Source organism: Pogoniulus pusillus, chromosome 14, assembly GCF_015220805.1.
Source record: "Pogoniulus pusillus isolate bPogPus1 chromosome 14, bPogPus1.pri, whole genome shotgun sequence".
Lineage (NCBI taxonomy): Eukaryota > Metazoa > Chordata > Aves > Piciformes > Lybiidae > Pogoniulus > Pogoniulus pusillus.
The window spans coordinates 15578861-15603859 of record NC_087277.1 but is presented as its reverse complement, the minus strand read 5'-3'; the positions used below and the strand labels follow the sequence as shown (position 1 = coordinate 15603859).

Genomic DNA, 24999 nt, shown 5'->3' with positions numbered 1-24999 from the left:
CTCTATGGTGTGCATACTGTGGACAAGGTGTACTTGAGATGCATTGTACAGAGCAGTTGGCCTTTGTCCTTGCATTAATGGAGCTCAGTATATTTTGTGTCTGGATGGGAAGATCTTTTTTAGCACTTTAATTACTTAATGTGCTTGCTGCAGCAAAAGTACATTAGCAAATGTAGATCAATTTCTCCTATCAATACATGTCCATTTTGTTCCCTTAGAACATTCATTCATTTGTGGGGATAACATTTGCCAAGAAAAGGTATTATAAATAAAATGCAGATGAAAAATTAACTTATTTAGTAATCTCTTTTTTCACTTTGGCTATGCCTGATAAATCTTTATAAAGATGTCCTGCACAAATCAGAATTCAGTTTATAATGTAACTGTTTGTAGTGATGTCTGCAACCAACTAACTCCAAAAGATGGAGGAGGCTGTGGATTTGTAATTTATTTTGTGATTGATTTTTTTTTCTGATCAGTTTAACATATTCTCTTTAGTTATTTAGATATTGCTAAGACTCACACATTCTCCTCTGATGAGAAACTTTGTGAAGGAGTGAAGGGAAATAAATTTCTGTAATAGACTTACTGCAGCTTAAGGGAAGTGACTTGATGTGAAGATTCTCAGATAAGAGTAGCACTGCTTGTTTATCCCCTGGGTAAAGAATGAAGGATAAATCCCTTATTAGACTCTCTTATATTTGGCTATGGACACAATATTTAACAGTCAGATTTTAGTAGGTAGATAATTTCATTTAAGATAGCAGTCAAATTACCAATTTGAGATGAATAAATCTATTTAAAGCTTGCCCTCACTATGTTCAGATAAAGAAAACACATCTCTACTCCCTTGCCTTAGGAAAGACTAAATGCATTGGCAGTTTGTAGAGAATAAAACAGTAGGGAATATTTCAGAGAGAGGATGAAGTGGATACAGGGTCTTTAAGCACTGAAAACTAAAACAGCTTTGTCTAACCTGAGCTTCTGACAATTTCTGTCCCATTAAAGCTGATACACCCATTTCTAGTCAAGGATTCTTAGAAAATCCTTTATCTCTGGTACATGCTGCAGCTCCAAATTGAATTAAAATTACATTATGAGTCACAATAGGCAAGCAGCTTTCTCTTTAGTTTGTGACTTGCTGTTTGTGAAAAAGCATGGGTATGTGTGATCTAGAAGATCTCTCCAGTGGTATTCTGCATTCTGGTAACACAATGAAACATACTTCTGAAAACTTTGTCTTTCATTGATGTAGTAGCACTTTGGATCCAATATTTCATTTAAGAATGTTTTTGGAGTTTTTTCTAGTAGAAGAAAGCTTGTGAGAAAAGCTGATTATTAGTGCTGTCTTCATTTGCTTTCTCTGTCTGTGATGATGTGGCTTCCCACTAAGACAGAGAACAATTAAGACTACTTTCTGTGATGCAAAATACATTGCAAGCCATTTCGAATAACATGCAGATGATGGAAGTGTCTGGAAATACTTGCTCCAAGGTTTGATTGAGTTCCTGTAGTTAGTGCTGTCTCTCAACTTTTAACTTCCATGACTTTTCACCAATTCTATAGTCAATAAGATCATCTGTACTTATGAAGCCTCTTTTAGTTCTAGGAACACCTGAATTCTCATCTTAAGGTTGTGTTTTACTATTCTTGTTTTGTTGTTGTTTTTTTTTTTTCCTGGAAAATCTGACTAAGCATTTTCCACCTCCACTGTGCTCTATGATAATCAGTGTCTGTGAGTACCCACTGGGACAGTGACCAATTTACTGATGAAACTGGGACCTATGTAAACCATATCAGTCTGTTTGTTGAGTCTCTCTAACAATCTAGTATTCATGCCTTTAGGCCATCTCTTTCTGTTGGCTGTATTTCAGAAGAAAATAGTGTATTTCAGTATGAATAGAGTTTTCTTATGCAAGGTTTGTTGTCTGTAAGTATTGGCTCCCTTTGGAGGATGTTTCATAAAAGAATTCACATACCTGTCATTAATATTTTAACTGCTGGCATGAAAACCAAGATCCAGAAAGAGGCTTCAGTTTGATGCAAAATGGTTTGGCGCTTTTCAGACCAAATCGTTAGTTGCTTTGCTTTGGATTGAAATTACCAAGCCCTATTTATCTAATACAAAGTGAATGAGCAGATCAAGTTAGTCAAGTTACTGGATTCAGAAACAGGAAAGAGCAATGTGGAGTTCCATCACAATGAATTCACTTAGGTCAATGGAGTCCTCAGTTTTTAATCTTGCTTCTGCTAATGCCTAATTTACAATGCCGATTTGAGATCCAACTGATACATCTATTTGATGGAAACAGGAACAGCCTCAGCAGGAATGCAAACAATACCATATGGGTAAGCACAGAAAACAGAAAAGATAATCTCAGACATGGGAGGGACATGGACCTAGCTGTGGTTTGACAGGTTACAGAAAAAGTGCAGAAAGGAGTAGCATCAGTCTCATTTGAAAGGAGTTTGTACAGACTTTGACTGTGCAGATGCAATAACTGAACTTCAGCAAAGTGTTCAATGCTGCTTCCCACAGCCTACACCCAGGCAAACTGGCAAGATATAGACTGGGTGGGTGGCCTGTGAGATGAGTAGGGAATCGGATGACAGACTGAACTCAGAATGTGGTGATCAATATGAGGTCTGCCAGATATTGGTAGTGGACCCCACATTGTTCAATATTTCCATAAATTACCTGGATGATTGAATTGATGTCATCTTCACCAAGTTTGCTAGTGACACAAAGCTGAGTGGTGAGACAGAGATGTCAGAAAGAAAAATTCACATGGACAGGCTGGAGCAGCAGGTGAGCAGCTATTGTATGGATTTTAGCAAATGCAACTGCAAGGCTCAGCACCTGGCATGACCTAAGCAAAAATCCCTTTACAGGCCAGAATCTGTGTGGCTACAGAGCAGGCTTGCTGAAAGGGTACATAGGATCCTGATGGACAGCCAGCTAAATGTGAGTCAGCAGTGCACCACTGCAACAACAAAGACTAAAGGGATCTTGTGCTGCATCCACAGGGGTATTGCTAGGTGAGACAGAGGTGTCATCATCCCATTCAGCATTTATCAGATCACATTTAGAGACTGTGCCCAGTTCTGATTTCCACTATTCCAGAAGGACGTAGACAGGCCAAAGAAAGTACAAAAGAGGGCCATGAAGGTGATCAAAGCAAGGCTGGAAATCCTGACCTATAAGGGATGGCTGAAGCAGTTAGGCCTTTTCACCCTGGAGAACAGATTCAGAGGGGACCACATCACAGTATTCCAGTACTTATAGGGCAGCTACAAAGAGAACAGAGGCTGTCTCTTCATGTAAGCCTCATGAAGAAGACAAAGGGCAAGGAATACAGTTTACACCACATGTTTCATCCTTGTTTCATGTTTCATCCACATTTAGTCCTCATCTGAATTCAACTATTGTAGTTGTTCTATCACCCAGTGGCTCTTCCCCAACAAAAAAGGAGGTTAGGAAAAGAAGAGAAGACTTGGTTGAAATGAAAATTAGTTCGATGAACCAGCCACACTAATACCAATACAAAGTATACAAAACTATGCATGATGGACGCAAGAAGTGGGAAATTAGTCCTCAGGAGGAGCCCAAGGAAGAGGCAAGAGATTCAGGGAAGGGCCAGCACTGAAGCAGGGAATGGTGTGAGGAGAGAGGAGCTGCCAAAAGGGCTGTGGTGGGCTTAGCAAAATTTCCATCAGCACCTCTGTGCCACTTGAAAGGGGAAAGGAGATAGAGGAGCTGGGAATGAGATTGGAAAAAGATGGGGAGAAGCATCAGCCATAAAAATGTGTGTCTGGCTGGGCCTCAGAAAAAGTAGTTGGAGAGGGAAACCGTTAGTTTTGTTTCTTCATGTCCTAACTCTATTTTTAACTATCAGAAAATTCATATTCTCCACATCATCTATTTTGCCTGTGATGGCAGCTGGTAAGTAATTTATCTGTCTTTATCTTGACTCAAGAGCTTTTATATCTTAACTTCTTCCCTTGTACTGCTGAGGCAGGGTAGTGAGAAAGGCGGAGTGGGATTTGGCAGCTGGTATAGGTCAACACACAGCACCCAGGTCCACCTTCTGGTGCACATTCACTGGCTGAAGCTGAGTGCTGAAAGTCCTGTGTTTTGCTTGCATCTATGACTGTAAAGTTTAGCTGTGATATATCCTAGTTTTTATTGACCAAATTATCTTTATATTGCTCTATTTGTTTTAATAAGTCTTTGATCTCTCTCTTTCATCACAAGTGCTTCCTGTTCTGTCTCTAGCTGTTTCTTTAGCACTTGATCAGAGATGCCTTCTGAAGGTACACTATGCCTTGTGTTATCCAATTTGAACTGTAAAGCAGACATCTGAATCAGGTTATTGTGCTGTTGCTGTTGTGATAGTTCTTCACTTTGTTTTAATTTTTATTCCATTTTCTGAATTGTTGTAGTTATTGTTCTGACTAGCTTATAGTCTTTGAGATTTCAGTGCCTCTGCTCTGCAGTTCTTGTATCTGTGCTACCAGCTTCTGTATTTCTTTGTCACAAACTCTAAATTCGTGAAAGTTTTGCTTCTTTTCTAATAAAAACTTACTGTAATCATCTATCTTTTACTTCTTCCTGCCTGAAAAATTTATGCTTCATGTTATCTAAGTTTTCCAGAAGTCTTTGATGTGACTATAAGTTATAAATGTTCTTCCAGTTCCTTAATTTCTTGCATTCCATTATATTTTCTTTCTATAGCTTACATATCTATCAATTGCCACTGGTTTTCAAGCTGTTTTTCAAGGACTGGAACTTGCTTCTTTAGACAAACAGGCTCTAATAATTACTTAGGCGAGTCTTGAATACTGTGTAGTTCTTTATGTTCTATATGTTAGGGCAAGCTTCTTTTCTGCCTGACATTGAAGCTTTAATTTTTCGCTTGATAAAGTCCTAGAAAGTATTTATAGCAGGAGCCAACGAGTTTCATTATTTCTCTTACAGCTTTGTAGCATATCACTTTTGTTTTGCTTTCTTACAGAATTGTACAAGATAGGTGCAACATCAAGAAAACAATTATCTGTTTTTTACAAAATGTATGTTTTTTGCTTCATGTCCTACTTATGAAACACTGAAAAGTGTCCACACTTCCTAGCTATCATTTGAGTGTTGGGTTGTGGGTTTTTTTTGGTTGGTTGGTTGTTTTGTTTTGTTTCTGGTTTTTTTTTTTTTTTTCTCTACTGAGATCTTTGGCCTTTTCCTTAATTACTGTTATTATTTCTTTATTTGCTACATGTATGGCACTGTCATGTCTTAATCTGTGTTTACAGCTCATAGGAATTACCCTCCTAAATAAGGCTGTCTTGTAGAATTAAGAACTTCATTTTGAGAAGAGCTGAGCCATTGCAACTCTATTTTCTTTAAGAGAAACTCAAGCCTTAATAAGTTCCAGGAAACTCACCTGTGACATCTTAGGAAATGGCTGTCAGAGATCAAAGAGCACCTGGGTGATGCTCTTAGTCATATAATTTTATTTAAGGTAGCACTGTGAGAAATGAGGAGTTTGACTCAATCATCCTTATGGATTCTATCATCCTGTGATTTATACTTCTCAGATAAATTTCTGTTTTCTGACTGGTACCTTAAGAATTTGGTTGGATCCAGATAGAAATGCTAAATTCTCAGATTTTTATAATGGGTGGCTACTTCAAAATTCTCTTTGCTCTGGTGCTGATTTGAGATCACTGCGCTCAGTTTCATTCAGTTCGGTGTTGCCCTTGGGAAGTACCCTGTGTGCTATTGCTACATGCTTCAACCTTGCACCTGCTGTTGCACCTCAGCAGGATGGAGAGCTGATGTGTTGGGTCAGGCACTGCAATACCAAATTTCTATGCAGGAGAGAGAGGCAGCAGTGAATGTGAATTCCTTTTGAGGTCCTGTAGATGTCAGGCCTTGGCAAGAGGCACTTCTCAATTACAGTATGGTAATGTGGCTCCTCTCTTTTCCTTGTTCTACTAGCCAGTCAGCAGTGACTGAAACCAAGCGCAGTGATAGCAGATCAGTACCAGAGCAATGATTGTCTGGAATCATGGGACTGGAGACCATGAAATTGAGAGACATGCAGGCATAGTAATGGGACACTTGCAGGATGGTGAGGGACTGAAATGCTCAGAAAGGTTGGGGATGCCTCATTTCTGGAAGTATTCAAGGCCAGATTGGATGGGACTTTGAGCAACCCAGTCAAGGTGTGGCCATTTGAGCTAGATTTCTAGCTCAGACATTAAACAAATTTGGAACAGAGAAACTTAGAAATGGAAGCTCTGAGTGGAGAGGTGAACATTGTAGGCATAGGCCATATAATGGCAACAGTGGATAAGTTAATATAATTTCATTGGCACATCAAGAGCTTTATGTCTGGAAGCACAGCTTATACCTCCCCCTTGCTGCTTCTGCTGCTTTGCCATTGCATGACTCCTTCCCCATCTTCCTTAAGGTTATTGCATTTCTGTAGTAGTTTATTCTCCATATACTGTTACATTTAAACTATATGAAATACAATTTCATTTTTCCTGACTTTCCAGAAAGTCACTTTCCAAGAAAGTGTTGTAGTGAGTTTACCAGGGGGAGGGATCCACCCTAACCCGGGACACAAGGGGAAGATCTCTCTGCTCATGGTAGTGAGGTTGGAAGTTGACATGCTTTAAGATCCTTTCCAAACTTCTCTATGAGACTCAGTGTAAGTAACCACATTTCCAGATCTATTTATCCAATTCAGTCCACAGGCATTACAGAAGTACATTAGAACTCTCAAGAGATATGATATCTGCCTTCTTCTGGTACAAAAAATATAATACAGAAGTTCAAATTAAGAAGAAAACTAAGAACAATCATCAGGAACATTTATCTCATTTTATATCTATCACATGGTTGCTACAGAGTGCCTCTTGTTTTCATCCAGAATAGTTAAGGGTTACTTACCCCTATGAGATTATCAGTGTAAGGTTTCCCAGGTGCTTCAGTTAAGCAGAAAACCTCTTCATCTCTAAGTGTTCCTATGATGTAACAGCAGGTTGAAGAAGGTTACTACTTGACTGTGAAACTAAATTAAGATGTGTTTTCAAGATTTCTTATTGCCTTTGAGACAAGGATATAAGCACTCATATCCTTACTAGGGGTCCTAATCTTTCTGCCCTTTCCTTTCCCTGTCTCTGTTTCCCAACAGTAAAGCAGGTTTCTTTCATTTTACTTTGCTGTTCAGCATTTTACTGCCCATTCCTCTTCACCTCTACCTTTATTGTGCTGTCTTAAAGGGAAGTAAAGGGCAAATTGCTTTAAGAGTATAGATACGGGAGCAAATAAAAGGCAGCATTGCTACCTTGACAAGCATAAAAGGGCAAGAGCCCCTGAGGTGAGCATAAAAGGAGATGTGAAGAGTGCTGGTTGGTGTAATTGTCAGAGAGCTGCAGGATGCAAGGGCTGGGGCTTTTGTCACCGGTAGGGTTGCGAGTTTCTGCAGAGAAGAGATGTTCTGATGAAATCTGCAAGAAGCTAGAAGCATAAAAATGATAAAAGTTGTGTCTTACCTGCATCCAAATGAAAGCTGTGCATAAAAAGCATTAAATGCCAAGTGTGAGTTCTGATTTAGTAACACAGTGAAATGAGAGCTCTCCTGCTAACACTAGTGATCATTTGCCAAAAGTATCTTTCTCACATTGCACCCAGAGCACTCAGCTCTTGAGAGCTTCCAGCTCTAAATCCATATCTTAATACATATGTGTCTGATTCTGAGACATGTTGAGCACCTTCAGAAGATGCTGGGAACACGTGAACATATTTTGCCTGGGTGAGAGCAAATTACACCAAATACCTCTCAGATCTGCAGAGCACACAACATTTGTTAAAATAGAATTTTCTGTCGGAATGAATAATAATAATAAAAAAATGAATGCACAACTCCTTTCTCAGGATTCCTTGTGTCTGCATGCTGCAACCTCCTTGCAGGGAGACGTTTGCCTTCAGTAGACCCACTGTGACTTCTGGCTGGAGACAAAGACTGCATTACTTACTGTACTGCACTGCAAAGAGTGTATGGATTGCCTTCCTCTTACACTATAATTTTAGACGTACCTTCATCAAAAGTTAAAGAGCTTGAGAATAAAACTAGGGCAAGAATTGTAGAAACTTGAAGTAATAAATGGCTGTGGAGTCCGGAGTACTGCAGTGGTGTTTGAATCTTCTGTTCTTGTTTTCTGGCACAGCAGCTGTGGGCATTGTGGAGGAAGCTGCAGACAGACTTGTCACCTGTTTCAGTGTTTGTGTAAGACTGAGCCTTGAGGGCTGAGGAATGTTTCCTTTTGCTACCTCCAATGGCTTCCAAAGTGAGGGGAACTTTCTGTGGGTGGAGGTGTTCCTCCTACTGCCAAAAAGGTGAAAAGGAGTGCTGGTGGTGGGAATGGTGATGGCTGCTGTGAAAAACAGCCTGCTGCCTGCTGGTAGCTCCGGTGCCACACGTTCTCACTGATTTTATTTTTCTGGAGCTCTTCTATACCCTACCAGGAGCCCTACCAAGAAGCCAGAAAAGCCTATTGAAATAGAATTTAATTACAAAAACAGCTGAATATGTTTTTGTAGATGTGTGTAGGTTCTCAGGAAATGTCACACAAATGACCTGTTTTGAAATATGTTAAGTTACAAAGTTTGCCCTTGATTTACTATTTTTTAATCACTAAAGAATGGAATGGAATAACTTAAAAAAATATATTATATTTAAAGTGTCTTTTTTTTTTTTTAATTTATGAAGAGCACAAATAGCAAGGCTCTGAAAAAAAACCAAAACTACAGACAATATGCCAGGATCAAATAGGTCAGTGTGCACAGTGAAGATGACTATGGTAAGTCTGGCTCCTTAGAGTTAGTCTGGGCAGTACTTCTTTCTGAGTAAAGAGTTAGGTTTGTTGGTTTTTTGTTTGTTTGGTTGGTTTGTTTTGTTTTGTTTTTAAGACAAGATAGGTGTGGAAAAGCTTGCTTAGACTTCAGTAAAGTAGGGAGACAAAATCACCAGCTAATGTGGAAGAGGCACTGTTACTCCTCTATACTTAAACAGAGGTTGCTGCTGGCTCCAACCAGATAGCAAACTACACTCAAGGCTGTGCTGCCACAATGGCCATGCAGCAAATATTCCACTCTGGTGAGAATATGTCATGCAGACTCTAGGAGAGCTCAGGCCACTAAACTGATCACTCTTTTGCATGGGTGGGTTGGAATAGTCTGGTGAGGATGGCCAGTATATGAGCCTATTTCTTGCACTTGCTCTGGAATAAAACAGGAACCATAGCATCCTCTGGTGCAAGGACAACATATGGGAGTGAGAGATTTGGAAGATTAGTTTTGGATGCTCTCATTTTTAGTTAAGTATTGTGTGGTTTTGAAATAGGAGGTTCTTTTCACTTTCTGTAAATGAAGTGTAAATGGAGAGTTTTCCTGCCCAAGTTCTTGCCTAAAACAGACACATAAAAATGTCAAAAGGTTGTGCTAGAATTACATCCATGTTGGAAAGGGTCTGACAGTTGGAGTAGGTAGGATAATGCTAACTTTCAGCTATGAAGGACTATGACATAATTGCCTCTGAAGTATGGGATGTTTTTTTTCTCCCTACCAAACCCCTCTCTTCAGCTTATAACCTATCAAAGACAGATCTGGTTTATCCATTATCACACCTCTAGCAAAGATTTTATTGGTAAGTGTGTGAGCTGTTGTTTACAGAGCAGTTCAAAGAAAACGAAGTGTTTTAACTGTTCCTTTTCACATACTGTGATACTTTTCTCAGAAGATAATTCTGGTATGCATCGCAGCATCTTTAGAAACTGGGTAGACCTTTACAGTTATAACTGAACTTCTGTATTTAGAGGCAGAGTCACAAATAAGGGCAAGAATATCTGCAAGCTTTTTTGAGATATGAGTGATTTATAAATGAATAGGCCAAATAAAGGGCAGAAGAGAAAATGCAGACAAAGAGCAATTAACAGCAACGTCGTGTTACAGCAGGTCATTGAGAGACTTGCTAACAGGTGGAGGTATCCTGAGCTACAGTGTAGTGAATTAGGTGCTGTACTCTGCCTATTATTCCTTGGTCATGAAAGTGGTGATTTGGAAAGACTGGAAATTTTTTTTTTTCTCTGGACTGAGCTCATTTGCAAACTTTCTAAAGTAACCTTCACCATGTGTAACTTTGTGAAACTGTTGATGTCTTCTTTTGTGTCTGTGTCTAATATAATGACCACCTATGGGCTAGCAAATAACTAGAATGCAGCTAGTTTAGGTATGATTAAAGTTAACATTTTCATTATATGGTAGCCTCAATTTAGAACAGGAGGATGATAGTCACTCTGTATAAAATGAGTTTTCCTAGGTGTGAGGTTAACATATTTATTGTCTTCCCACAGAAAATTTTGTGTTAAATTTTTGCCAGTCCTTGCCTGATTTCATCGTCTTCTATCATAGATATTTCTCTATGTCTCTTTTCCCTACAAGAAACCAAGAGCTTTTCACAATCTTTTCCCATTAGACATACATTAAGGCCATTGCATCCACTCTGCCTACTGTAGAATAGGAAGGGCCTAATGAAAATCAGCATAGACCCTCTTTAATTAAAACTAAAAAATAGAGGATAAGGCAGTATTTATGAGCATGACTGTACTCTTGAGTAATTCTGTTTGAGTGCAGATGCCCAGGATCTGTTCTTGTAGAACTTTGGGTTCAACCATGTCATCATCTATATAACAGAATATAACTTTTAATACTTTCTTCCCAGGTATTACCAGATAAGAGCTGGACTGAAGATCCCATCCAGGATTCCCCACAGGCTGTTTGCTACAATTGCAGGACAGACAGGTAAGCTGGTCCCAGAGTGATGCATTGGTACTGGAAGTGGGGCAGCATGGAGAAGAGTGTGTGTGGAGAATGAGTGAGCATGGATTTTGATACAAACTAGAACCTCCCTAACAGTCATGGTTGTTCAGCTCTCTGTTCTATTATGAATTTGGATGTAGTTGGCCTTGAGTTTTGATGTTTGAATCTGTTAGAAAAGCAGAGGAAATTCTCACCATCTTATCTGTAAGTAGTCTCTCTTACTTGTGGCTGTCCTTGCTGACAAAGGACTAAGTCTAAGTGATTTCTGAATGAAAGTTTTTTTCAGTGTGCAATGGATTGACCTTGTCTGGATGCCAGGTACCTACCAAGCTGCTTTATAACTCTACTTCTCCACTGGAGAGGAAAGAGAAAATATAACAAAATACTCATAGGTTGAGATAAGGACAGGGAGATCATTCAGCAATTATAGTCAGCCAAACCATACTTGACTTGGGAAAATTAATTTCATTTATTACCAATCAAATAAGAATTAGGATAGTAAAAAATAAACCTAAATCTTGAAACATCTCCCTCTCCCCCCTGCTTTCTTCACTCAGCCTGTTTTAGTCTCAGTTTCTTTACCTCCACTCCCTTGAGTGGCGCAGGGCGATGAGGAGTGTGTGGGAATGGGGAATAGGTGGGATTGAAGGCAGTTCATCACACCTTTTCTCTGCTGCTCCTTCCTCCTCACACTCTTTCCCTGCTCAAGAGTGAGGAACCTTCCATTAAACACAGACCTCTGTGAACTTCTCCAATGTCTGTCCCTCCCACAGGCTGCAGTTCTCCGGGAACTGTTAAAGCATGGGTCTTTATGATGGCATAAAGTCCTTCAGGAACAAACTGCTCTAGTATGGGTCCTCCGTGGAGTGACAAGTCTTGTCAAGAGCATTCTCTGTTGTGGCTCTCCACATGGTTACAGTGTCTTTCAGGAGCATCTGCCTGCTTTGGTGTGGATCCTGTTGGCTATCTGTTCCAATGTTAACCATCATGGACTGCGGGGCGGCAGCCTGCCTCACCATGGTCTTTGTGGAGGGCTGCAGACTAATCTCTCTGCTCCAGCACCTGGGGCATCTCCTCTCCCTCCTTCACCAGCTTTGTCTTCTGTAAAGTTGTTTGTGTGTCATCTTCTAACTCCTCTCTCCAGGTGCTGTGCATCAGCTTTATTTTCTCTTTTGTTTAAATATATTATGATAGGGGCACTACCACTGTCGCTGATGGGCTCAGACTTGGCCAGCAGCAAGTTTGTCTTGGAGCTATCTGAAACTGACTGTATCAGATATGGGGAAAGCTTCTAGCACCATCTGACAGAATCCACCTCTGTAGCTCTCCTGCTTTCAAAACTTTGCCACACAAACCCAATATACAGTGTTAAAAATAGTTTGTAGACAATTCAGTGCAGAGTCTGATTGAATCAGTACCATGCATAGAGAAATCAGAAATGTGAGTGCAGAGTTAACAAATTCTTGAGCTTGGATATCGCATTCAGATTTTTATATTTGGTTGTGGTTTTTTGGGGTTTGATTTTTTTTTTTTCACTATTTATATTTCACAATTTTCTAATTTAACATTCTTTTGTGGGTTAAAGATTCTCACTCCCATTTTTTAAAAAGTATGTGTAGATTTTACAACTTCAAAGTCTTTCAATTATCTGACATAGGTTAAGAGAAAAAGAAAATTAGACAAATCTCTTACATGTAAAATGCAAAGAGTTATGAAGAAAAGGAAGAAATTACTTGAAAAAAAAATCCTGGTCTCAAAATCAGAATAAAGGCATTTCTTTGGTAAAGAGACAAACAAATCAATAAATACATAAGTAAATGTACTATAGGTTTCAAAAACCTTATAGTGTGGGAAATGCCCAATAAAGAATAACATTTTTTTTTTTCATGAAGTTCAGGTGTAGTTCACCTTGGGCATATTCAGAATCCCCTCGAGTTCCTTTCTTCTCTGGAAAGGTCCTCAAATGACAGTACTTCCGTTCTTGAACTAGTGAAATACTTAATATGAAGCTAGCTAGAATTTTACTTTCTAGAGACAAAACATCATCAAGAACAAACAACAGAACCCTCACCTACTCCTATTCTGCATTTCACGGGGATGACCACATTATTCGAGGAAGTAATGGCTATTTTCTGTGCTTACTTTTCAAATTCAGATTGGTATTTTCTTCTGCCAGATAGATTTTCAGTGTCCCATCATTTTTTTTAATCTCCACTAGAAACAATTTATGTAAAAGCATGGGCGAGAGACAGGCAAGGCAGGCAGTGTGGTTACAGGATTAGCAGCCGACTTTCATAGTGCTAATGCAATCCAGACTGGAGTCTAATAGCTTTACAGGGCTAACATCAAGATGAGGCATTTAAGTTGTTAAGGCTTTAAACAGTTTTTCCTTGGCTATCTTCACAAGTACTCCCTAATTGATTTCTTAGGCCTGCAAGACAGCATCTTTTAAGGAGGCTGAGCTTAAAGACAAACAGGCCATAATGTTCTTTTCTTTCTCATGCTACTGGTCAGTCTCAGTGTGGGACAGCTGGGGTAGACTAATTAAACTGCTGTGCATGTTTCAGCAAGAGATCCCTATTAAAGCAGTATTACAACAAAACAGGGATGCTATAAAAAGTTAATAAACTCCTACATCACCCAAAAGAGTGAGTACAAAATAGGTGGGACCCATGAATTTGGTTTAGAGGAAATATATTAATCTTTTCCTTATCTGATTCATTTGGTCTATGAGACCTGAGAATGTATACTGAAAACATTTATAAAATCTATTTTAATTATAAAATATAATCTATGAAGTTGTGTACTAATAAAATATATAGAAATACATTTTTTTCCTTCCACTTCATGTGGCACTTCATTTTCATTAAGTTTTCCAACATCTTCAATAAACCATGGGAACCAACAACATTAGTGATGTTTGGGTCCTACTAGAATTTTTTCAGTAACAGAGGCCTAAAGTAAAAAAAAAGTTGTTTTGAAGAATTCAGCAGAGGAGGAGATGAATCCTGTGTTGGGAATTTCCTTGGCAGTTGCCAGCCAACTGTGAACAACAGAACTTCATCCATAGCACAGAACTGACAGGTTATACAGAAAACCTTGATGACCCACTATGTGGTCCACACATTTGCTGCATCCTGCCAACGTTGTTGAAAATGAGTGGACTCTGTGCTCCAATTGAAACAAAAGGGAGCTGTGTGGGAAACCAATAGTTGCCTTGGTTTGGACATCGAAGTCATCAGGGCTACACATTAGCTTGTACCAATTCAGGCTATATGAGCATAAATATGCCATGTAGTGTATATATCTGAGCATGTATTTCATTCATACTCCTAAACATTTTTTAGCAAGGTGTGTTTTGTTAAAGACAAGAAAAAAGGTGGCTGGTGATATTTCCAGCAGTGAAAAACAGAGAAGAAAAAGTAGATGTGACTGCTGTTGCACATTAACTTTTTTAACCTGGTGATGTAGAGAAGCTTTGTGTACACACAGTTTTAAGTTTTCTCATAACATGGAATATCTGACATGATCTGACAAGAAAAGAAAACAACAAACACACACACACACACCCACACCAAAAACCACCAAAATTGTAATGTGCAAAAAGCAAAGTAGGAGAATGTATTCAGGAAAAGAAGAACATTGTTGTAACCCATGTTTGCATTGTGCTATACAAGTTCGTGATCATCCACACTTGAATGCCTTTTCCTGTGAGTTAGATGTTGATCTGTGACTACCTTGCACCTAAGACCTAATTTGAAGGGTAATTTATATTTTTCACATGGTCCTTAATGAACTATTTGTGCCTTTTTTAAGCAAAGAATTAGTGAGCTAATCTCCTTATTAGTATTTGGATATCTCAAAGGAGTTCCTAGTAAAGGAATTCTATTTTGATTATTAAAGAAAACCTTTTTACTTGTAAATGGATTCTTAATGCAGTCAAAGCAAGCATTTGCGGTTAGATGTTCATTAAAGCAAGAAGAAACAGCACCACGACTTGTGGAACAGTATGAAATTGCAGCCATTATTTTCAATAGTTTCTTTGAAAGGTAATTTTTGCCTCCATTAGGTGAAGATAGGCTTACTGCTTTTCAAGTATAAAAAAAAAGAAGTAGGAAATTGATGCTTTGCAAGCACATGGCTTTGTTTTCAAAGCTTATTAATCTGGAAATAAATGTATTTTTAACTATGTAAAATATAGTATACCTGATCAATACAAATTATATAGGAGACCTTAAATGTGAGAGAAGTTATTTTGGGAATGAGTGGTTGTACAAAAACTCAATAGCTGTAAGGTAGTAAGACAAAGTTGGACAATTTAAGAACTGTTAATCCATAATGTAAACAGAAGTAATTCCATGATATACCAAGAGAATCATTGGTAGGTAAATTGTGTTCAGATAACTATTTCCTCTTGTTCTGCACTGATGAAAACCCATGTGATTGTCCTGTCAAGGTCTGGGTTTGTGCCAGACACTAAACAACTGACAGACCTTCTCGATTAAAGCAAAGACAAAACCTTTTGCTGATCCTAAGTAGGTCAGCTGTTCAATCATCTCACATTTCAGTCTATCTGAGAAATGAATCTTGGTTCATAGAGTGGTACAGCACTAAAAGACTGCATTTATGGACATCTTGCCTTTTATTGTCATTGAATCTATGTACGGGTGGAGAGGTAGTTTTACATAATGATTTCCATGAGACCAATTCAAAATGTCAAAAGGCAAGATTAAGATAAAGGATTCATCTCAGAAATGTGCAGCTTTAATTTCAAGTCACTGTGAAGGAGAAAGTATTCTGAACTATTTAATCAGGTAATTTAAAACCAGTAGTCTCCCCTTTAGAAATTATTTATCCTAAATATAACATCAGCATTTATTCCAAATATAAATATGCTAAACATAATATTTTGAAACTAAAGTGAGCCTCTTCAAATGTTTAAATAGGAAAATGATGATGCATTGAAAAACAGTGTCTGAAAAATGTTGTCTTTGCACTGTCAAAGTTGGTTTGTTTTGGCTGAATTGTAAAAATTGAGGGTTGGCATGAATATCCATCTCCTAAAAATGTGCATTTTCAAGCCTCAACAGTTGAGTTTTTGAGCCTTCTAAGAAGCAGATATTCAACTCAGTTCATGAGGATAGATGTAAGAGGTTCAATGTTGGTTTGTTGTCTTTAGAGCCTAAATGATCAGAAGTCAATGGTTATTTGTATTTCTTTAGTTTGGTGGGGTTTGGGTTTTTTTTAATCTTCAGCCTACAACACCACAGTATCTGAAGTGAGGTATATTTGAAACTGGGATATCCAAGTACCCTAAATAACCTATGACAGCTTAAATTCTGCAATAAGATCTAACATTTCCTGTTCCTTGAGTGCCAGAAAGGCAGTTACATTCAAAATTAGAGATGATGGATTATGAAAGCCTTGTTTGTTAAAAACTAGCATATAACAATTTTATATAGGTCACAGAGGGAAAACCCCAAAAATAGCACGAGACAACCTTGTTTTACCAGCATAGCTCCTTCAATTCTGTCTTCAGAGCCAAAGACAGAATGGCTTTGCCTTAGAAGCTCAGAAAGTGATGAGACACTGGAAACAGTTGCCCAGAGAAGTTGTGGACTCCTTATCCCTGGAAGTTCTTAAGATCAGGCTGGGTGAGGCTTTGAGTGACCTAGTCTAGTGGGAGGTGTCCTTGCCCATGGCAGGGGGATTGAAGTTAGCCATCAAGCTATAAACTCTTGTGAGCTCCAAGTGCCTTGAAGGGTGATAGAGCAGAGTTAGTGCAAAGGTTGAGTAGCAGATATATTGTCTTTCTATAGATATAACACATTAAACTGAGAGTTTGTCCCACATCCCTTGAATTCAGTGTGAACTTGAGGCAGTATTTGTGTAACTGGCAGCCGTGATAACCTTCTGTTGCCTTTAGGTAAGATAAATCAGAGGGAACAAAACATGTTGAATAGAGGCCTGTAAAAATAGCATACAATTCTGAAAAAAATATGCTGGTATGCTAGATTTATGTTAGCTGAGAAATAGGCAGACATCACAACAGAGTGCTTTTGTTTTCAGCCTATGAAAAACCTTCAATTCATAAAGAATGCATAACAGAATGACAGTATAGGAAGGATTATACTTAGCCATGTGTTAGAGGGGCTGCCCAGGAAGGACATCGTTTAGCATTATTGACATTTTCAGTTGCCTCAGCTTCTTTGTAAGTTTTGCTTTCGGATTTAGCATCTAATTCTGGGTTGAAGATTTTGCTACACAACCAAGGTGATAAATACGAAGTCTTGGCCGTCATCTGAGATGAAAGACTTTGGGGTCTGAATTAGTAGGAACTAAATGACTACAATGTGAGGAAGATGTAATTTTGTATGGGGACTACAAGTATTTTGTGCTTTTCTTGAACAGTATTTACAGATGGTCTCCTGCTTGGCATAACATTACAGGTATGCTGCAGGCAGTGATGGCTTCTTGAGAGCACAGATTATCAGGATGTCCTAGTGACTAGGCCACAAAAGACAACAAGCAAATAAATATCCTGAAATCTATACCTCACAGTTATAATAAGAGTTAGATATTCATTATTATTCAAAACATTCTATATATACTCAGTAGTTACAGTGGTTCTTCCCTGGGGAAGGTATATTTATTTGTTTATATATAAATTCTAACAAACCTTATTTTGCCAGGTTTTGCATCCCATCAGGAAATAATTGTCTTGTAATGATGTGTTAGGCTGTATCCTAAGAGCAGGCAATACACCATCTCAAACCTGAATTACGGCAGTGAAGTGGAAGAAGCCCTGGGAATCTGAGACAAAGGTTAGAAAAAACTGTTCTCTATCTGCTGATATCTATGCTGTGAGTGTCTCCACCTAAGGTGATCAACCAGGCTCCCTTTATAGTCAGAGGAAACATGTAATTTGAGGGAGTAATTTAACATATCTATTTTAAGATGAGTTGAATCACACCTATTTCTGTCCACTTACTATAATAGAAGTTGCAGGAACTTCTGCAGAGAGAGACATTTCCATTGTGCTTTCAAAAGACCTGACACAAAAAGGCTGAGATTGCACTTTGTACCTTCATGTATGTACGCAGGTAAATTAGGCAAGCAATGATAAAAAGCAGGAAAGGTGACAGAGTGTAGAGGAGAAAATGGTACCTTTGTCTTTCACAGCAACAAAAAAAAAAGCAAAGATGGGAGCTGCCTTCAGGATTTTGCATAATGCTGCTGACTAGTTTCTCAGGGTGAAGTATAAGAGAAAGGAGACTCCAGTGTGAGAACAACTTTCATACTCATTTCTTTGGACCTCGTTCTGCAACTAACAGGAAAAAAGTCTAAGTGGTCTGAAAAACATAATTCATACATTCTTTTAGGAACAGCACAGTGATTTGTTCATTGGAAGTTGAATTGTGGAAATGGCGTTTATTTATTTATATATAGTAAAACTAAAACTCTGATCATACTCATAATTTTCACAGGTGTACAAAAAATAAACTTGGAAATAGAAGTTAGGCTTCCATTTCAGTGAAACAGGAATTGAATCTGGGGTTCAGCAAAGTGTCCTGAGCTATTGCCAGCTCTCTAGAACACTATTGTGTGATCAGTAGCTCTGAAGCTTAGCATTCTGTTTTAGATGTGACCATATTTTAGAAGAATGAGAGAACTTTCTATACATTCAAGTGTATACGTGGACCTTTCAGAAGTGTTAGCTTAATTTGCTATTCCAGCCAAGGGATGCTGGTTGGTTTAATTTCCCCTCAGTAACACTAATGGGGACTGATCTGAAAAAATGTGTGGCCTACAGATTAAAACAGAGAACCTAGATAGCAGCACATTCTGCCTGCCCATGTATCTATCTAGAAAATCATGATACTACTTCAAAGATGCAAATATATATATATATATATATATATATATAAAAAACTTCCACATGTGTTAAGATAAACAACAGCAATACAAATAGCTAGAGATGTATACCCTCTAGCAGTTGATTTCAAATCTTCCTTCAGCAGAAAAGCCATGTAGGAAAATGATGCCATGAGAGGGAAAAGCTCTGGAGTTTTCCCATGGAGTTCATGCATTCTTTTATTTCCAGAAAGGACCATTTTTGTACCAATACTGATACCCCCTGAACCTAAAGCACAGCTCTGGTGTCTGAACTGTGGCATATCTTTGTAGAAGGATGTTAAATGCTAATTTTTAAGAAAGGGATTTGTTTTTTGGGTTTGGTTTGTTATTTTTTCTTTCATTTCCACTTGAGAGAAAGAATTGCCTTGCTTTCTATGAATAACCTTTTGCGGTAGGGACAAATGGAACATACATTGTCTTTCTAGCAGCTATAATCAGAGAGAGTTTATATCTCCTTCTTTTCTATCTTCAGTTATTCTTTATCTTCATGTTCTCTTTATTGATGAAAGAAGAAAAGAAAAAAAAATTAGACACAGGCTGTTGGACAGGGATTTGAACAACCTTATCTTGTGAAAAATGTCCTTGTCCATTGTAGAAGGGTTGGAACTAGGTGAACTTTAAGCATCTCTTCCAGCTCCAATCATTCTATGTCTCTGAGTTGAGATGACCAGCATGAACAAAGACCATATATTTGCAAGCAGGCATTTACATTTTCTTTTCTTTTTTTGAGTTTCCTTTTGTAGTCCTTAAGTGTGGGAAGAAAAGATTAAATTGATCCATTTAAGCATAAGCACTTTGCTAGACTAAGATTGCCCTTTAAGTAGTTATATTTCATTTTGATGTTTAAGTGGCACAGACAGGATGCATGTGATGGTACAAAACTGCCTAGAGTCAAATCACTCCCAATGATGGTATATGTACTGCAGCAGTGGACCAGCTTTTGCCTCTCATGACCTGAACGCAGCCTGTGGCTCTGTGCTGACATCAAGCACCAAGTACTAGCTTGATGGAATTTTGATCTTTAGTCCCTTCACTTTAGGGATGATTCTAGGCAGATCACATCCTCCTCCTGTTTCACTTTCTGGGAAACTTAAGCCTAATGCCTGTCCTGTATATGGAGAAAGATGCATATTTATGTCTTCAGCAGCAACAGAGAAAATGGATTAGAAGTGTGAGGAAAAAGAGTTATTCAGTTTTAAGCACCTCAGATAAACCAATAATATTTGCTTGTTAAGAATTATGAGGTCTTGCTACTTGTGTGTAGCACGTTCATCTGCACATCTTAGCATGCATTATTACCCCAAGTTGGCACAGCTATACTGTGCTTTGAAGCACAAAAACACAGTGAAAATCTTTAGCCTAGGTTTAGCCTAGGTACATTCTGCAACCTAATACTGTGCCTTCTCTGAATCAACTTACCTCCTGAGAGCAGTGTACTTGTGGTGAATGTTTCTTCATTAGCATATTGTGCATTATTCATCCTGCCCTTTGCTCTGATAGAAGGTTGCTGGCTGGTAGCTGCATTTGCACCATGTTCTGTTGTGCACTTGTTGGTATCACACCCATAATTTTAACTCAAAGAAACCCACTCAAATCCCTGTGTAGATGTAGACCAAAAAATGTTGTGTTTTCATCTGTAAGCTCTCCCAAGAGCTGGAAGTCAGTGTAACAGGAAGTTAAGTTTTGTCCATGGAAATAATGGAAAGTACAAAGTGAGGCATTTTTAATTCAATGCTCCCTGAACCTCCTTTCTTTCCTCTGAACATTATATGATTTTCCAACAGTAATGATGTTTTAGTAAAAGCAAAAGTCTCATTCAAGTCCAGCTTACTGTTTTTCTGAGCATACTTCCAGTCATGGTGACTAGTATCATCTCATTCCTGCATTTGTCTGTTTATCCATTTTTTATCTCTTACCTTACACTTAGAAAGCATTCACAAAAGTGAGTAACATTTTACTTTATGTTTAAATTTTGCATGTGTCTGCAGTTTATACCATACCTCTGACAGGCCTGAATCATGTCTTGCATCTCTGTCTACTGATCTTAGTATTGAATTACAACTCACAGTCTAAGGAGGACAAAAGGGAATTTCTCACATGATCTAAATAAAAATTACAGACCTGGGTAGAGTCAGACTGAGTAGCTTTAGATTGTAGTGCAAGTTTCCTTCACAAGTAACACTGGAATATGTATCTGAAGCATGGATTTTAGGTCACAGTGATTTTCTCATATTAGGTTTTCATTTCTCTTCACTGATCATTAAAAAAAAAAAAGTCCAATTAGTTCTTTGGGTTTTTTTTTCATCATTAAAATTACATGAGAGATTCCATGCTAAAAATTTCCTTCAAGGCTAGTGGGTGCAGCTGAATGGTAGTACTGGTGTAAGGTGGATCTGGGGAGCCTCATCAGTAGTCTATGTTCTAAGAAGTTAGGATTTGAGTTTTCACTATATGATCTACTCAGAAATATCATTCCATTTCCTTCCTTTTTAAGAGTGGGAAGTAGTGTGATAACTCCACTCAACTACTAATAAAGTAAGCATTTGTGAGAGATGAAAAATCTCTTCTATAGCTAACACAATAAGGATCTCTGTGTTACTAGACATAATAATATGTGATTGAAAATACACTCACCAGAGCTCAGAGTCTCATGATTTATATTAGAAGAGACTACAAAGGACATCTGATGGGATCCAAAGACTTACAATGTGCTTCTCTACTAGTGCTGCACACAGGAAGCAGAAGCAGAATTTTAAACCTCTGTAATGAATTTCTCTTGTTTGTGGATCATAGTAGTAAGACTGAGGGGTTTTATTCATTTGGGTCTTAATGAAACCAAATCGAACTTCAAATTGTAGTGTCTTTTTATTTCCAATAATAGAAGTTTCTACAGTATCAGGAAGAGAGGGGGAGAACAGGGAGTCTGCACTCTCACTGAACTGTGAGGTTTGTCTTCAATTTCCCCTCTCCAACAGGCTTTATCTCCAATGCTAGGCAAGACACTTATATTCAGATCTTCTTGAGGAGACAGGCTCAAGTTATGTTCTGTCTTATTTTCCCACTTGTAAAGAGGGTGCAGAAAACATCCACAATCAGCATTATGAGGGACAAAGAAGATGAATTCACACTGTGAGGATGTGATGAAGGCCCTGAAAATGATGGATTGCCTCTACACTATTCAAACAATGTTGAAGGCTTTTTTGTCGTATCAAATAGATTTAATCTAGAATGTTGTTCACAGTTTACATTGTACAGTGCCTGGTTTTGGCAGCAGTTAGCTATGGTGGGGAACTGGGTCACTACACACAATGAAGTGAACCCTCAGAACAGTATCATCTGAAGGTGGGTTTTCATCCATTTATTGTTATTCTTTTGGGACAAAGAGGAAGAGCCATTTTAAAATGTCCTGTTTAAATTTTTAGTATTATTTTTTAGTTTGGGTATCAGCTCTTTCCTCAGATGGAAATGGAAGTTATTTAGTATTTTTTGTCATTTTAATCATGAGGTGAGAGAAACCAATGGAGGTTATCGTGAACTTCACCTTCATTTGCATAATTGCTATGTGGAATGGGAAATAGGCTTATGCAAGGAAGGAATCTGAAGCTCATTAGTGACAAGCATCTTCAGAACACAAAGTGCTCTCTGACACAGTGTTCAGTTGCAGGATGTGGATGGTTTTAGGGGACACATTTTACATTATCCAGCCAATTATTAAAAATGCAAGGGAATCAAACTGAATTTAGTGACACAGGCCTGTGAGGTTAGTTGCCTGGTGATTGCCAACAAAAGCCTGATGACTATACTCATATAGCAAAACAAAATGGCATAGGCAAAGCCTGATGACTGTATTCATACAGTCAAAGAAGATGGTGAAGGCGAACTTGGGGAGAGTATGGGAAGTGTGGTCATTATAGACTAAAGAAACATTTCATAGTCCGAGTTATGATGCAGGATATAATAGTGGAAAAAAAGGATAAAACCTTTCCTTGTTCTTTAAACCTTCAGATCTATGGCAACTTGAGGAAATGGGGAAATGCAGATGTCAGAGGTAGCCAGCCTATTCCTTCACAGAAGTTTGATTGCAATTGATTGTACTTCTTTATTGAAGTTATCGATCCATTGCTAGGATAAAAGTAAATGCTATGTTTGCAGTGCTTTTGTACAAACGTTGAATTATCAAATTCCATGTGATTTTCCCTAAAAGAATTAAAAGAAAAAAGTGGTTCAACATAGGCCAGAACATCCTCAGCAGAGGTATTCTTGATTCAAAAAATCAGAAACTAGGGTGAAATAAGTGAAAGATAAAGGGTGAGTAGCAGATGTGACCGGGAATAGGGAGCCAAGATTGTAACCCAGTCATGTTTAATTTCCTTAATACCACAAACCAAGTGTCTGATAAAGCTGGAATGGGAGTTTCTAGTTTCAAGTTCAGTACTGAAGCCAACTGTATTAGCATTTGTGATATGGGTTTATTTTTTTTTTTAACTCTATTTTTTCTAACAAATAAGGGAAGAGCACAAGCTTCACAAAACATGAGTTAAATACCTATCTGGCTGTGCATGCCTTCTGTCTCAAGCTTATATTCTTTAGAGGTTTCACATTAATTCTGCTGTTGCCTTCCAAAGACAAAACTAGTCCAGTTCTGACCATCTTTACAAGGTTGGTTCATAAATTGGTAGAGGGGCAATATGATGGAAATTCTTGAAAATCTATCCACAAAAAGCTGCATCTGCTAGTTTTGAACAACCTGCTAAGTCCCTGCTGCTATTTACTTACTCAAAGCTAGATGTCTGGATAGAAGTGTCGTGAAGTAGATATGTGGTTGGCAGTACAAGGGCAAAGTGTCCAGGGTATTTTTTGTGTCCAGTCCTGGGTCCCTCAATTCAAGAAAAATGTTGAAGTGCTGGAACATATTGGACAAAGGGCAACAAGGCTGGTGAGTGGGGTGGAGCACAGCTTTATGAGGACAGGCTGAGGGAGCTGGGGTTGTTCAGCCTGGAGAAGAGGAGGCTCAGGGGAGACCTACAACTACTTGAAGGGAGGTCATAGACAAGTGGGATTCAGTCTCTTCTCCCAGGCAACCAGTGACAGAACAAGAGGACACAGTCTCAGGCTGCACCAGGGTAGGTTTAGGCTGGACACTAGGAAGAAATTCTGCATGGCAAGAGTGATTGTCCATTGGAATGGGCTGCTTAGGGAAGTGGTGGAGTCACCATCCCTGGAGATGTTTAAAAGGAGACTGGATGAGGCACTTAGTGCCATGGTTTAGTTAACTGGAAGGTGTTAGGCGATAGGTTAAACTCGATGATCTTGAACGTTTTTTCCGGCCTGGTTAATTCTGTGATTCTGTGTGCCCGACTTCAGTGCACAGAAGAAAATTGGCATAGTAACAAAAGAAAAGTGATGGGGTAGCAACCTACTGAATACCAGTTGTAGTTTCTAAAATGTCTGTCCAGAAAGTCTATAATGGCTCAATATTAACTACTACCTAGAAATTGTTGTTATGCTGTATGGATAAACTGTGCAGTTCTGAATGTCTCTAACAGTGAAACTGCTTCAACTCATGAACTGTGGTCTGCACCTCTTCTATAAACAGTATAAATGCTAAGTCTGACCTCTGCACCGAGCCTTTCAGACAGAGAGGAACAAGGGATACTACAAACTTAAGCATTATCAGGAGGAACATTTCCAAGACAGTGTGCCTCAATCCCACTGACACCAAATACTGTTAAATTTGATAACAGTGGACTTATGAATATGCAGATATATATGAATATTCAGGTGTCTCAACAAGGATTGAAAAAGTAAAGTGAACTGATGGTCTGCAAAAGTATCCCTCAAGAAATGAATCTGCTTGTGGAACACTAAGGAAGCAACTAGATACCAAGAACACCATTCCACATCTCTCTTCCCAGAATGCAGGCAAGTTGAATGAGCTGATGTAGTAAGGTGTTATATAATAGCAATGATTTTGACATGAGAAAATCTGCCCTTCCTCTATCTTTTTTTCTTTGTTAAAATCTTTATTATAGTTTGTAAATGTTTTCTACCACTTTTGCTAAGGGTTATTTCAAGCCTGTTTTGGATTCTTTCCAATTTCCCTACCTTTTTTTCATTCTTTTTGGCTGTTCCCAGAAACTCTTTGAATTCATTTTATTAATTTTAAATAAGAACAAGCTAATTCTTAGTCTATTCTCTAT

At 38.4% G+C, this 24999-nt stretch overlaps 1 protein-coding gene across 2 annotated transcripts in view; it reads left to right on the top strand.

Annotated features, from left to right (window-relative positions):
- FAM135B (family with sequence similarity 135 member B) overlaps window positions 1–24999 on the top strand; it is a 168981-nt gene that overhangs the window by 62278 nt on the left and 81704 nt on the right. For both annotated transcript variants that reach the window (XM_064154340.1, XM_064154341.1), the window contains exon 3: window positions 10785–10864. In XM_064154340.1, the coding sequence (XP_064010410.1) occupies window positions 10785–10864 (80 nt within the window). The remainder of the gene's footprint in view (window positions 1–10784; window positions 10865–24999) is intronic.